Source organism: Camelus dromedarius, chromosome 4 (genome assembly GCF_036321535.1).
Source record: "Camelus dromedarius isolate mCamDro1 chromosome 4, mCamDro1.pat, whole genome shotgun sequence".
NCBI classification, from domain to species: domain Eukaryota; kingdom Metazoa; phylum Chordata; class Mammalia; order Artiodactyla; family Camelidae; genus Camelus; species Camelus dromedarius.
The window spans coordinates 71,032,589-71,048,478 of NC_087439.1; the positions used below are offsets into that span (position 1 = coordinate 71,032,589).

A 15,890-nucleotide genomic window follows, 5' to 3' on the forward strand; every position below is an offset into this window, starting at 1 on the left:
TACTGTTTCAGAGCATAATCAGCTGTCATAAATTTTCTCCAAGGTAACATTTCATATATTTTTTATGACATTTAAAATATCAGAACCTTTCTTTCAATGATATTCTATATCAATGTATCCAAAACTATTTTCCCAAAGTATTAAAAGGATTCTTTGATTAAGATTAGGAACTCCTACTCTGCTTTCAGAGACTCAACATTTTCAGAAAAGTTGGGTAGACTCAACAGTTTCAGAAAAGTTAAAGGATTTGAATTTTCCTGGTCTAAAAGTAGACTCTTGATTACTTTCATTTTGAAAATTATCATTTATGAAATTGTTTATTTTTGATTGATTGTTTCTGCTATTAGTGTGCATTGATTGACTGCATTGTTCTCTTCCTGCCCAGGCCTGTGACACTCCTCTGCACCCTCTGGGCAGGCTTGTGGAGACACTGGTTGCAGTGTATAGAATGACATATGTGGGTGTGGGAGCCAACCGCCGGTTACTGCAGGAGGCCGTGAAGGAGATTAAGTCCTACCTTAAGCGAATTTTCCAGCTGGTGAGGTAAGAGATCTTTTCATCGAAGTCTGGAAGCTGTGGAATACTAGTTTATCCTTACGCTTGGGTATCTTCACCCTGAATCTAGAGATACAACTTTGTAAAGAGTCATGAATTGTCCTCTTTGTCACAGAAATTAAATTATTCACCAAGAAAATGGTTTTATGCCACAGATCCTTAGATTATATAACGAAAACATGTTTTTACTTTGTGTTTATGCTGTAACTATAAAAAAGTTGGACCTTAGCCATTGTTAATTATTTCCTTTGTATCTTCCTTACTCATTAAGTACAATAGAAGGCTAAAATGAATGTTTTTTTTTTAATACCAATTTTGGTATGAAATACAGTAGTCTTATTTGGATTTAATCTCTAGACAAAAATCATGTCTCTAAAACCTAAGCACAGAGAAGGTAAAATCTAATATGAAGTTTTATCCCTGAATATTTATGTCCTGTCCCTTGACAACAGCATATTCAGTTATTCACTTATTCAGCAAATATTTATTGAGTGTGTCAGCCACCATTCTAGCCCCTGGAGGAATTTATCAGTGAACAAACTAAAAAAAAAAAAAAAAAAAAAAAAAAAAGAATCTGTACTCTAATGCGGCTGACAATTAAGTGGGCACAGAGTAATCAAAATATGTGAGATAATGATAAACATGACAGAGGGAAAGAGACGAGTCTGGAGGTGAGATGCTGCTGTTTCAAACAGAAGGTCAAGGAGGCCTAACTAATAAGGTAATATCTGAGCACAGGCTTTGAAGGAAGTTAGAAAGCAAGCAGGCATTTTTCAAAGGAAGGTTTCAGGCAGCAAGCAAATTAGGAACTTTTGAAATTCAAGATATTTTACTGGGTTTAAGCGGGCAAGTAAATACTATACTGAGATAGTTGTACAGAATTTTATGGATTTTGTCTCAGAAATCTTTCTCTATTATTAGCCTCAAAACTGATAAATGCATTTCAAAGTGTTTCAGGTTTTGAGGGGACAATATATCCACTAAAAATACTGCTGGACTCGGATTGTTTCAGCATTGACATTAGCTGGGTAAAATGAAGATAAGTTTCCTGAACTTTTTTAGTTTTCTCAACTATAAAATTAGGGACGGGGGCATGGTATAAATCTACAAAAATACAGAAGGTTGCCTTTAAGGATCAAGATTTAAGCCTGTGAAAATAAAGAGGACAATAAACTTTGTTTATGGTTAGAACCCATCATTTGCATACCAGAGGTGGAAAATAAAATCTAGGGCAAATTCAGAGCTTAGGGAAAAATCCTCAGCAACTTAGTAGCTTGATCATTTGGAAAATGTTTTCAATAACTTGACTATAAAAAAATTTTTTTTAATTTTTACATTAATTGAGTTTTCATTTTTTTCTTAATGTTGGACATTTAAGTATTTCCAGTGATTTTTTTTTAATACTCTGAAAACAGTGGTCTCTCCTTGAAGAGTCAGGGCACATTGACCTCAAGATGAGATTTGCCAGTAAGAAAACATATTTCATATAGATTAGAATTCTTCATTCTTCAGTAACTAGACAGAAAAAAAAAGATTTAAGTAGTGTTATTCATTAGCTACATTCTTAATTTTATCCTGTAAGAACCATCAGTTAAGAATCTCAGGGAACTAGGGGTTGGGGTTTAACAGACACATGTTACTATATATAAAATCGATAAACAAGGACCTGCTTTGTAGCATGGGGAAGATATTTCAATTTCTTGTAATAATGTAAAATGGAAAAGAATCTGAAAAGAATATGTATATATGTGTATATATATGTATAACTGAATCACTCTGCTGTACATCTGAAACTAACATTGTAAATCAACTACATTTCAATAAAAAACTAAAAAGAAAAAAGAATCTCAGGAAACTAAAATATTTAGTTGATATAAAGTTTGATTTCATCAGGCCTTAAATAGATTAAATAATAGCAACGTGTTTGTACTCTTTCTAGCTGCTCTAGAGGTGTAATTGTATATTTTTTATTCTTCCTTAGATTCTTATTTCCTGAGCTTCCTGAGGAGGGCAGCACAATTCCTCTTTCTGCTCCTCTGCCAAATGAAAGGAAATCCTTTTGCACTGCGAAGTCAGATTCCAGATCTGAATCACCAGAGCCAGGGTGAGTAGAGCTGGGTGGAAATTGTGAAGAAAGAGGGTGGAGACTAGATGATCTTATGCAAAGAATCCCAGGAGAAGTTATTTTTTTCCCTAGATCTGTTTCCTTCTTTCTAAAATGATGTGTTTGGACGAGGTGATCTCAGGTTCCTTTTATGTCTCGAGTTCTACTTGGCAAACCCCATAAAAGTATAACCACAGATGACTGGGCACAAAGGCAAAGTAAATCTGCCCTAGGACAACAGAAAAATTAGCCTTAAAATAGAAACAAAGTGGACTTTCTGTTAGATTTTGAGTTTACGAAAAGAATTCACAGTTGGCCTAAGACAAAACTCTGAGGCCATAGGCACACTTCTCATGTAAACTCCTTACATAAAAGAAGAGTAATATTAGAACTGCTTCCTTTTTTTTTTCTTTAATTGAAGTATAGTCAGTTATATTGTGTCAATTTCTGGTGTACAGCACAATGTCCCAGTCATGCATATATATACATATATTTGTTTTCATACTCTTTTTCATTAAAGGTTATTACAAGATATTGAATATAGTTCCCTGTGCTATACAGAAGAAATTTGTTTTTCACCTATTTTTATATATAGTGTTTAATATTTTCAAATCTCAAACTCCCAAATTTATCCTTTCCCACCCCTTTTCCCTGGCAACCATAAGATTGTTTACTATGTCTGCAAGTCTTTTTCTTTTGTAGATGAGTTCGTTAGTGTCTTTCTTTCTTTCTTCCTTTCTTTCTTCCTTCCTTCCTTCCTTCCTTTCTTTCTTTCTTTCTTTCTTTCTTTCTTTCTTTCTTTCTTCCTTCCTTCCTTCCTTCCTTCCTTCCTTCCTTCCTTCCTTCCTTCCTTCCTTCCTTTCTTTCCTTCTTTCCTTCTTTCTTTCTTTCTCTATTTTTAGATTCCACATATGAGTAATATCATATGTTATTTTTCTTTCTCTTTCTGGCTTACTTCACTTAGAATGACCGTCTCCAGTTACATCCATGTTGCTGCAAATGGCATTATTTTATTATTCTTTTTCATCGCTGAATAGTATTCTGTTGTATAAATATACCACAGCTTCTTTATCCAGTCATCTGTCAATGGACATTTAGGTTGTTTCCATGTCTCGGCTATTGTATATAGTGCTGCTATGATTTAACTGCTTTTTTACTCAAAATTTCCCATCTTTACTTCCAGCTTTTAGAAAATGAAGCTCCATCTTTGATTCTGTATCCAATTTTAAGATTAACTCTTCTCCCTCTCCCTCTCCCTCTCCCTCTGATGTTTTGTAGTTATGTGGTAACAGGGTCTGGGTTGCTGCTTCCTGTGCTCCTACCTCGGCTCTACCCACCGCTGTTCATGCTCTATGCCCTGGAGAATGATCGTGAGGAGGACGTTTACTGGGAATGTGTTCTGCGACTAAACAAGCAGCCAGATATTGCTCTTTTGGGCTTCCTCGGGGTGCAGAGGTAAGTGCAGCACTTATGAATGGAATCGAATGGTTTTAACTTAAAATGCAAACAGCATTATCAGGAATTTGGTACTTTGATTTTTGAATTTTCTATATAATTTGCTGTTTATTTATCTATTGCACATCTGTCTTCAGCAAAATAATGATATTTAATAATCATAAAGTTTCTGAGAATTTTTGGAGATAAGTATGAAATTTGATTATTCTTCTGAATATATATATTCTGGATTTATATATATATGTAGATGTAGATGTATAGTTAGAGTTATCTTGCCTGATATTTTGTGGTACTTTAAAGCAATATACATATATTCACATTTTCAGAAAAAGTTAATTATATCCAGTCTTTGATATTCTTTCTTCCCTTCTTCTCTTCCCTCCCTCCACATCTACAATTTCTAATTTAAAACTTTAGAAGTGGTCTTTTTGTTGTAAGGCATTTTTTCTTGTTATTCCAAGGGAATACCAAGGGATTATGCTTTCTTTCTAGTGCTATGATAAAGCTGATCACCCCAACATCCAATAATTAAATATTTGTGCTATCAAAAAAAAGGAATAAGCCTTAATTGGAAAGTAAATATTTTCAGTGGAATAGTTTAATAGTGAAAATGAGATAAAATTGAGTGAAGGAAAGTTTTGGCCAATATTTGGTAATATTTGTAATGTATAGGGTTATGTTACTTCTGGAATGTTTATTACAACTTAACCTATCTGTGGAATAGTTATTTTAAATGGGGACTGGGAAGCCAATATATATTTAACTGTTTATATGGGGATTAATCTACCATAAATAACAACTCGTGTTAACAATGTATGTATTCTATTGTAGGAAATTTTGGCCAGTGACCTTGTCAATCCTTGGAGAGACTAAAAAGGTATAGTAGATTTTAGTTTCCTCAGCAAATATGCTTTTCTTTGGTGAGGAGTATTCGAGATAGCAAAAAATTTCCATTTCACTTTGGTAGAATAGTACCCAAGCATGAGTTGCATGAGTTCTTCACTGAAGACCTGCATCCTGCCATCGGTTTCATTTATGTTTATTGTTGCTGCAAAAGGCACCTTTCCTCTTTTGACCTTTATAAATTCTCTTTTTTGCAGGTTTTGCCAACCACAAAAGATGCTTGTTTTGCCTCAGCTGTAGAATGTCTACAGCAGATCAGGTAATCTCTGATTTGTTGAAAATCACATAAATCAAAGAAGTGGTTAGGCTATTAAGATATTAATGAGATCTTATCTTTACCTAAACTCTAAGCACACTCCACCCCACCCCCTTCCCCCAGCAAAAAAAAAACAAAACACAAAACATGGTGTCAAACTCAGGCTAGAGATCAGAAAGGCTCTTTTGAGACATTTGGGTTACCTTTTACTCCACAGGGCCCTTGCATTTTCAAAAGTGGTGGAGAATCTATCCAGAAATTTATCTACATAATCACATCTTTAGCCAAATGGAAATTAACCAACTTCTTACTCAGAGAAAAGCATGTGTTAGGAAAATAAGATTCCACTTGGGTAAAAGGAGATAATCTATGACTCAGTGGATTCTTCCATGGGAACCATTGATAGTTTGAGGCTTCTTTTCTCAGAGAACTGTAGGACTACAGTGGTCGTCCCTTCTAGCTACTCATTTTGCCTGATGTGTCCAACTTAAGGCACATGAGCCCTAGGGGTATAATGTCAAACAGTTAAGCTATAGGATATCTTTTTGTCTTTTGTCTTTTTTTTTTTTTAAACAACAGCACAACATTTACCCCATCAGACAAACTTAAAGTCATCCAGCAGACTTTTGAAGAAATCTCTCAGAGTGTCCTGGCATCACTTCAGGAAGACTTCTTGTGGTCCATGGATGACTTGTTTCCTGTTTTCTTATACGTGGTGCTACGGGCCAGGTGACCAGTCTCTTCTGCCTTTAGTATTAGTGGCATTCTTTTAACCAGTCAGCCCCTTGCTTTTCTGAGCTGATGACAGGCATATGCTTTCCCACTGGAAAAACCCTCTTTTGTTAAGGTGGAAATAACTCAATATCTTTTTCTCGTTGGGGCAGGATTAGGAATTTAGGCTCTGAGGTGCACCTCATTGAGGATCTGATGGACCCATATCTTCAGCATGGGGAACAGGGTATAATGTTCACCACCTTGAAGGTAAAGTATAGGTATTACTTAATTTTTTTTATGTTAAAAATTTCTTTCATTTACCATATTATGAATCTGTCATTTACCACCTTCTTCTTTAAAAAAAGTTTAATTGCAAACATTAAGTGCCTTTAGAGCACATATTGTTAAATTTTAAAATATGATAAGGTAAAGAAAAGTAGAATCAGTCAGTTATTCTTCAAAATACTAAAGCAAATTATTCACCACCCAGTCTTCCCTGTAAATTGATCATTCAAATCGTTAACAAATCCTTATAGATGTAGACCAGCTATATACATGTAACTGTAAAAAAAAAAAAAAAAAAAAAGAAAGAGTTCTTAATGTCCAAAAAAAGTATCCAGCCATAGAGCTATTTATTGGAATTAAGGTAAAACACCAAAGGCAGGATGTATGTAATGAATATGTGTGGCATTTCCTTTCTTTCCCATGTGTTTACTGTAACCAGTAGGTTACAAATGAGGTTCTCTGATCCAGGTGCTCTCTAGGGATTGTTGGAAGTCATTTCAGTTTCCCAACCTTAATTTTTCTTAGAATTTGATAGAATCATTCTGAAGTTTCTTGGAAGAATAACAAATAGAAAATGGGAAAAACACTTCTGAAAAAAGACAGAAAGTAGACCCATTCTGCCGGTTAGTAAAGTATTATGAAATCACGGTAATTAAGATTGTATGTCACTGTTACAGGAACAGGCAGATTCCTAAGTGGAAGGAATGGCCCCCACATGGGCAGTATTATAATAAAAAATTCACATACGAAAATGGAAACATCAGGCACAAAAATGGAAAAAGAGAAGAATTATTTAATAAATGGTCAAAGTGTTGAGTTAGCATATTAGCAGTTTTGAAGGGAGGGTAGAATCAGGGTGGAATCAGTCATGTAGCAAATTATAGACACCTTAGGGTTTAAAGATAGAAAAAGGAAGAGAGAATGAAAGACAAGCAAATTAAAATGAAAAAAAAATCCACTAGAATTTAATGTCAGGTTTCTGACTTGAGCTAATTGTTTAAACTTTTCAGCTTAAATACCATTAACATTTATATTAAGTAATCTGAAAAGTGTGGAGACAACTGGGGAAAATATTGGTCACCAGTGACTTACATTATTAGTATTTATGTTATATGAAGAGCATCTTTAACGTATCACCAAGGAAGAAACTGAATAAATACATTTATATGTAGGAAAATGCTCAGTTTCACTGCAGATTTTTAAAAGGTGCCATTTGTTCCTGCTAAATTAACAAAAATGTTATAAAATTATACCCAGTGCTGGTGAGGTTATAGTGAAATCAGAATTATTCCTACATTGCTGATCCTGGATTAAGTAGCAGTCACCCCTTTGGAAAACAGAGGTTAATGATGGTATCAGCAACATCAAAAATGTTTGTGGAGTTTGCCTAGTCCTACTCCTGGAGATTTATCCCAAGAAATTAAAGAGTGGAAAACATTATACATTATTTTTATGAGGTGTTCTTTGTAGTGAGAGTAACTCTCAAAACGCTATTTTCAGAATCACCTTGGAATGCATTCCTGGAAATGCTGATTGACTGGGTCCAGGATAAGGCTTAATCTCAGTCTGTGTGTTTATCAAATATACTAGGTGATTCTGATTACAGTTATTCATGGACCTTATAATGATCAGGATATTCTAAGTATCCAATCGATAGTGGCTTAGCAAATTAAGGTATTTCTACTTGGTGAAGACTATTGTACAGCTTATAAAAAAGTTTGTTCATTTGAGCATTAGAGGAAAATTTATGAAATTTTATCTCTATTAATTACAGCTAAGCAAAATAGACATTGGGTAGGGGGACTGGAAGAAGCTGGGGGAAAATGAAAGCAACTGATTTTGTTGAGCTATCAGTATTTTAATAAGGGCTCTCCTTTCTTAGTCCCATGTGCATTGCTATGTTTATGTAGTTTCTTTCAAAGTAAATTTTAAATGGTTTTGAACTTTTTTTTTTTCAGGCATGTTACTACCAGATCCAGCGTGAGAAGCTTAACTAGGCTGCATAATAGCTTGACAACTGGATTATCTATACAGAGTGTTTTAGCACCATCTGGTGTCTTCCTGTAGTGGCAAAAAAAGAGCAGTGTTGAAATTAGGACGTTGTATTATTTCAGTTGTTATTTCTGAGCCTTACTAATGATCAGAGCCCTGAGCGCAGGATCAGAGCCCTGAGCGCAGAAAAAAAGGACTGAATAATTTAAAGGGAGGATTGGAAAGGAGGTAGAAATCAGAATAGACCAGTCTGTGGGCTATGTCAAGTTCCCCAAATATCATACATCTACTGTTGGAAAAAAGAGGGGTATTCCTTCCTATGGTAAATAGTATGCCGGCTCCTGAAGTTGTAAGAAAAAGTTCTCAGTATAGCTTCTTAAGTTAAAGAAGTTGATGAATATTTTTGAGTTTCTGGTTCCCCTGCAGTTACCCCAGACCCCTTTGCAAGGAGCAGATTGTACTTGAAACTACCCTGGCCACACTATGCCTTCCTAAATCCCTTGCAATCATGTGTGCACCATGCTTCTTTGCTGGGGGGTGGAAAGAGGAACTTTCAAACTGCAGTTTTAACTTTTTCTAAGCTTTTCTACCAGGGTATTCATGATGGAAGAGGTTCTGTGCAGTTACTACCACACCCTGACCCCAAACATGGAACGCATCCAAATAGGAGTCTTCTGCTTCCTGACTAGAAAGATCATAGGAATTTTGTTCTTGGATTGCTTACAACGCTGTGGAGTGAATACACTGGAATTCAGACACTGACTGACTCTGAACTGCTGCAGGACCTCATTTGTCCGCGTGTAAACGCTGTGTTCTGAGGCCTGTGAATGAGAGCCTGAAGAGCTCTTGCACGTGGGCTGTTTTCTGGAGCAGGACTAGAGACTGGGAAATACGGAAGCGAAGATCTGCGCCATCCTTGACCTAGTGTTGTGGTTCTTCCCCGCACCTCGCGCTGAACTCACAGAGGGGAAGGAAAAGGAAACACGCTTTGGCTTTTCCCATCTCAGAAGTGTTGTGACACCTCAACCTCTTAGTGTTTGCTTTTCGCCTTTGTTTTGTTTTTTTTTTTATGTCCTATTGTAAGTGGTTGGTTTACACTGCACAAGTAACACTAGCTGTTTTGGATAACATAGGTGCTCTTCCCCAGCTCATCTCATCTCCTCACCAGGGTGAGCACACGGAGTGTCCTCCTCCTGCTTTGTGTTAACATCAGCAGATGGTAATCAGTTTTGAGAAAGGATCATGGTTTTTGCTCTACTTTATAATCAAGACAAGTGTTTAATAAAATACTGTTTCGGAATGTTGGCTGTGATGTAACAGCAATTTTCATAATAAAAGACATTCATCTTTATGAGGTTGTTTATGATTGCAAAAGAAATGATACAGGGCAGCCTAGAAACTTAAGCTCAACTTTAGGTACCCCCCCACCCCCCACTTTTTAATCCATGCCTCTTTTATAGGCCTCAGAGATCCTGCTGGGGTTTTGGAGATCTCTCTATAAAATAAATAATGAACTTACAGCACCTTTGCTGACAAAGAACAAATTAACTTTCTGACCTTAATAAACCAAGCACAGGGGTCTTAAATACTACCATGACTTATGTGAATAAAAGACATTGTGATAGTTACAGGTTAGTTGTTTTTTTTTTTTCCCTTCTTCTCCTAGATAGATTCAGGGAAGGGAAAAGGGAGGATTTAAAAATCTGCCTAGAAATATTAAGCATTTGTTAATTACCTGCCAGGTGTGATGTCTTCTCAGTGAGCGTTTACATCTCACTGCTGCTTTCAACCAGGACGGGCCTGCCCATTATTGGAAAGGGACCAACACTTAAAGTTTAATTTATGTTAAACACATTTCCACTCGGGATTATTTTGACTTTGGAATAAAACACAAAATTCTGCATTTGGCTTGTAAGAGCAAGTTTCCTGAATGTCTATGACTCCTTAAGAGAGAAAGACAAGGATAATTGTGGGAATGGACAAAGTGAAACTTGAAACTCACTGAGGAGTTCTCAAATGATGGTAGGATGGCTCAATTCTAAGAGAAACATGTTGTAATTCATCCTTTTATTGATGTCTTAAATGAAACTGCCCTGTTACTTAAGATTCTTCATACTAGATTTATACTTTTCAGAAAGCATATTAAAACTAAAATTTCAATTCCCTTGGGGGAAAAAACCCCTCAGTCACCAGGCCACTGTCTGTAAATAGAATACTTAGCACTCATGCCTCAGCTTACGTAGACCTTGCACATGCAGGTCAATGATCACGGCAGCCTGTGGGGCAGGTACTAACCCCACTGATTTTGTAGACAAGGAGAGGCTGTGATTTGCCCACTGTCAGAGTTGGGGCTCCCTCCTAGAACTTCCCTGCTCTGGGGGGAGGGTGCAGCTCAGTAGTCGAGTGCCTGCTCAACATGCACAACGTCCTGGATTCAATGCCCAGTACCTTCAGTAAAGAAATTAATTAAAAATTTTTTTTTAATTAAAAAAAATGTTTTATTTAAAAATAATTTTAAAAATTAAAAAAAAAAAGAACTTCCCTGCTCCTGTTTCAGTGATCTTTCCTCTGGCAGCTGCCAGAGCTGTCATTTCATACTGGGTTATGCGTTAAAAGTTCATAAAGTAAAAAATAAGTTCAAAATTTTTAAACAAAATTAAGTGTTTTTGATAAAATACATTATGCTCAAAGCAGTCACGAATGTATCACATTCCCGGTTTGTGTTTTCATCTACAACAGAGAACAAAGGAAAACCATATGTCCTTTTAGGATAAAAGGGCTGATAAGCCTCTGACAGTTGCCATTTGGTCTTTACCTTTTGCCTTTCTGTCATTCTGCTTCCAAACGTTCTTCCCACTGAGCCCTTCCTGCAACACAAAATTTTCAAAAAAGAAGTAGCCCCAATATGAGATTGAATGGACCATGAGGTTCAGAACAGCCAGTTGGTAGGGGACCTTCCAGAAGGGACTTTTTTCAGTAGCAGGCCTCATTACTATATTGGCTGAAGAGTCTTCCATTGTTTCCTCACCATAATGTGAGAAAATTAATAAGGTTAGTAAGTCAGCTTACTCTCAGTTGCCTCTAGTTTTCCCTTAGATAAAAATGCTGTTTGTTGTCTATTGTAGGGTGTCCATTATCCTGCAATAGTTAACAAAATACTCTTTTTTTTTTTATATTAACTATGTGCTGGCAACTGGAAAATACTAAAGTGAAGGTTGCAAATGATATAAATTAGACTTTTCAGTGCACAGAATACTTGGGAAGATTTGTCACAGGGGAGGCTTATGAGTAATTTAGTGGTTAGTCTGGGTTAGGCTTCTGTGGATTAAATGAAGAGGATGTGCAGAGATTTTATCTAGAACAGTGAGGTGACTTTGCTACCTAATAGCCCATTGGTATTTTCTACTAAAGCTTTTCTCTGCATGGGAGCGACGTTGTATGTTTGCAGTCTTGCAGGTAAGAGACCCTGCCAAGTGATTCCCAGTTCCCAGAAGAGATCTCCTATAAATGTCTGCCCTTCTGTCAGTTTTTAAGAGCTAAAAACAAAACTCTTGGTAATCTTATTCAAATGGTTTAGTTTCATCGTATTACATATTATATGGAGAATTTTGTGATTTTAAAAGAGTAGGTTTTGCTTTGAAAAACCATTAAGTATGGAATAATGATTTGTCATGGAGACTGGGTAAAATGGAGCATTTGTTTTAGTCCTAAATCAATAGCATTTTGACCTAAGGGAAGCCAGCTATTTCTGTACAGGCCTTTCTTATTGGTGAATTTTCAAGTGCTTTTTCAGGCTTTGTCTAGTAGAGAGCATTGTTTTGACAAATGAGCATAATAGGGGTAAGGAGTGTGGCATTTAAGAATAATCACTGTATTAATATGACCGTTTATAAAGGCCATGGAAATACTGATTTTAAAGTAATGCTTAGGATGAATTCTTAGGGCTCGGTAACACTAATGCAGCTGGTAAGAACTGGCCGTCCTTCCTGTGTTACTTAATCAGTTCAGGGTTGTATGTGGTTGGGTATTTGCTTATTTACAGTCTCCATCTAGAATTCTCACTCTCAAGACAGCAGAAATATGCCTCAAGTGACAGCTGGTCCAGGAGTCATGAAAAGGCAGGCAAGGGGGAGACATCAGTCTCTTGCCAGGAACTGGCATGTTTCAGGACTAAATGGAAACTTTTTGATTTTATTACTTGTGAAATCTACTGAACACCCCATTGAGTGTCAGATTCATTGTCTGTAAAATGAAGGCTGCATTTGATTGCCTCCAAGATCTGTCAGGTACCAATTTCAAAGTTTGATGGAGAAGAAGGCTGAAGTCAATATAACCAGGCTGAGGCGAGGAAGGCACAGGCCCCCGAGTCCAGCTGCTCCCGACTCAGGACTGATGTCCCAGCCTCCCCTGGGCTCCTTGGGGAGGTATCAGCCTTTTACTTCCATGTCTGGCCTCCTGCTTTTCTGCCCCTTCCTGAAATAACTGGAAATACTAAGTGCTTGCTGTGACCTGAGCACCATTACGGATGCCGAGGCTTCAGCAGTGAACAGGACAAGCAAGGTGTCTGCCCTCAGACCCTCTACAGACCTGATGCACCCGGGAGCCAGACACTGAACAAGTTTATGTGGAGGAGACTCATGAAACTTGATGAGTGCCACAGGACAAAACGCAACAGTCTTCTTAGCCCCCTGGAAGGAGGGAAAGCCATTTTCTGAGATTTCCTTCTATGAATTTTTGTCTTAGCTTAGGCGAACACCAGGGATCGAGTGGCTTAAACAACAGAAATCTATTTCTCACCATTCTGGAGGCTAGAAATCTCAGATCAGGGTACCAGCCTGGTGGGGTTCTGGTGAGGTCCCTCCTCGTGGCTTGAAGGTGGCTTCCTCCTCACTGCATCCTTACAGGGCAGAGAAATACAACAAGCTCTCTGGTGCCTCTTCTTACAAGGGCGCCAGTGCCATTGTGAGGGCCTCACAGGATGACCTAATCCAGCCTAATTATGTCCCAGAGGCCCCACCTCCAAACACCATCACACTGGAGTTGGGTAGGGGGGCTGGTTAGGGCTTCAATATCTGAATAGGGTGGGGGACAAAATTCAGTCCATAGCAAATTTGTCTGAGGAACCTGAGGATGACCTGGTAAGCACAGTTCTTAGAATTTCACCTGAATTGTGGAGATGAAAATTAGTGTATGCCTCTATGGCTGAGAAACTTTTAGTCAAAATGAGCCTTTTAGAATATATGAATTAGATGTCTGTGTAGCCTGGAGTTGGCTATAGATTTAGTAGAAGCTATTTTAGTAATTAAAATTCACTTTAGGAACCACAGTCTAACTGTGAATTCCTCTCACAATTTCATCTCAGGGGTCAATAATGTCCCTAGCCCCCTCGTCTGCTGCGTGGGCAGGCCTGGTCGGCACACTGTCCTCTGAGCACCAGATGCGGAGGAGCTGTGTCCACCTGACGGTGCACACATAGCAGTTGGCTTGTTTAGCTCGTGCTGCCTCCCCAAGGGCATGTGACTTGTGAGAAACCTTCGGTAGCATTGTAAGAAGTTGCCTGAATATGATGGCTTGGTGTCAGACCCATCTGCTAGCTCTGATTTTTGTCTGTCTGGCAGATACTGCATCTCCCTTTTCAAACTCAACCTTGGAAGTGCTCCCCTCCAGGGAGGAAGATGAGTCATGTATGCAGTTGTTGTGCTAAATGATTCAATAGAAGCCCCAGAACTGGAATGCAGGAAAAAGGCTGGGTTTAACTGACTCAGTTGGGCTGAGTAGGGTGGGTGGTGGTGGGCAAGGCAAAAGCATAGGATGCCAAGCTTGGGTAGAATCTAGCCGAGTAGGATCCTGCAGTGTGACTGGAAAAGAATGTGTACGGGAAGGCTGTCTAAAACTCCACAACAGCTTTCTGTGTTGCTCTTCTCACTGCCTTAGAATTTAGAGACAACATAATAATGATCAGTCTTTTTCTAGATAGCCTCCCTGACTCAACCCCACAATCTGTCTACATTCCAGATGGTGGTTCTCAACCATATCAGATTCAATACCCAAATCTTTAATAATTAGTATGAAATGCTCCTTTAAAAAAAAATCCTGATTTATCCTTTATTTTCTTGCTGTAACATGCTGTCAGTGCCTGATCCATATCTCCTTGGTCCTTACCACTTTTGGTGCACTCTGGACCAATTTCCAACTCCCAACACCTGCACATTCTATCGGAAAGTATGCATGTAGCACGCTGGAAGGGCCAGAAGTAATGCTCTCTGGGAAAAACCCTTAACCAATGTCTGGCAGCACTGGAATATAAATATCCCCATGCGCTTGTCCCTTGTTCCTCCATAGGATTAAGCTCCACACTGTCCACAGTGGTTACTTGCTTGATAACACATTTTACTGACTTTTTCCCTTTGCCTTGCCTTATTACCCTGTTCCCCTACTAGTGTTCTAGGATCACTTTCAAAACAAATCACCTCTCTAGAATCCTTGCTCTGTGTCTGATTCTGGGAGAACTCAAACTAAAACATTTATTTGCCCACAACTTAAAAAAATCCATATACATAGCACCCTCATAATAATAATAGAGATAAATTAAATGTAGCTGATAAGACATTATTTCAATATGTAGATAAGAGATATCACTGAACCAAAAGATACAATGAAGTAACACGTTTGTACCTGTAAAAGAATCCATCAGGAATGCAGCAACTTTGAATGCAGACACAGATACAGCCATAGGCTGATAGTGTTGTGTTGCAATGATGTGTTATATACTGTGAGCAGCTTTGCCATTAATGACATGATTTTCTGAAACAGTAAACTTGATAAAGTCCATGTAAAACAAATTCATTCTTCAATTATGGTAGTAGAATTCCAGAAAATTGAATGTCTATTAAAACTGTGCAAAAATACTTCAAGTTTACATGTAAAGAGAAGTTGGGTTTTAGGCTCAGATAATTATAAGGTTTTTTTTTTTTTTTTCTTTTTCCAGCAGCATGAAAGTCCAATGGGACATGTGAAAGTCATACAGGGCCTGAGGTGATTTCCTATTTTGTAGAGCAACTTCTGTCAAACTTCCTCAAAAAGGAGTGAGCATGTTCCCTTTGCTCTTGTTTTCTTAATTCCCATCCTGCTGGCTGAAATGTAGAAGTGGTGGCTGGAGCTTGGAAGCAGGAAGATAAAGACCACATCACACCCCAGAATGGCAGAACAGTAGCTGCAGGGAGCCCATTCTCTGAGAATTTCATAGAGCAAGGCTGCCTTTCTAGCCCTGGACTGTCTCTGTCTCTGGACTTTTACATGAGCAAAATATAAACTCCTACTCTGTTAAGCCACTATTATTTTGGGTTTCTGATTTTTTTTTTTAAAACTAAATCTACATAAAGCAATAGATAAAATAAACCCTAAGAATCTCCTCAGCAGTAACCCAAAACATTGGTGACTGTGATCAGATCAGTGCCATGAAGAACTATAGGTCCAACGAGAGGGAACAGGGACCTAAATGGAATCGGGCTCTAATGATGATTAAGTCAACTAGGCAAAGAGGTGGAAAATAAACAAATATAACATTATCTGTCACTTGTTTAAAAAAAAAAAAGAGGGGAGTAGAGGAATGTTTTATGAAACAGT

At 37.8% G+C, this 15,890-nt stretch overlaps 1 protein-coding gene across 4 annotated transcripts in view; it reads left to right on the forward strand.

The window, feature by feature from the left end:
* ALS2 (alsin Rho guanine nucleotide exchange factor ALS2) overlaps positions 1-8,430 on the forward strand; it is a 64,985-nt gene extending 56,555 nt beyond the window's left edge. For 3 of the 4 annotated variants that reach the window (XM_031451984.2, XM_031451985.2, XM_010991729.3), the window contains exons 27-34: positions 386-543; positions 2,537-2,659; positions 3,938-4,114; positions 4,946-4,991; positions 5,215-5,276; positions 5,853-6,002; positions 6,158-6,254; positions 8,231-8,430. In XM_031451984.2, coding sequence (XP_031307844.2) covers positions 386-543; positions 2,537-2,659; positions 3,938-4,114; positions 4,946-4,991; positions 5,215-5,276; positions 5,853-6,002; positions 6,158-6,254; positions 8,231-8,269 — 852 coding nt within the window. In that variant the 3' untranslated portion in view covers positions 8,270-8,430. Of the gene's footprint in view, positions 1-385; positions 544-2,536; positions 2,660-3,937; positions 4,115-4,945; positions 4,992-5,214; positions 5,277-5,852; positions 6,003-6,157; positions 6,255-6,797; positions 6,896-8,230 lie in introns of all 4 variants that reach the window. The other variant, XR_010380666.1, reaches the window with a different exon arrangement.
* The last annotated feature ends 7,460 nt before the right edge of the window (positions 8,431-15,890 follow it).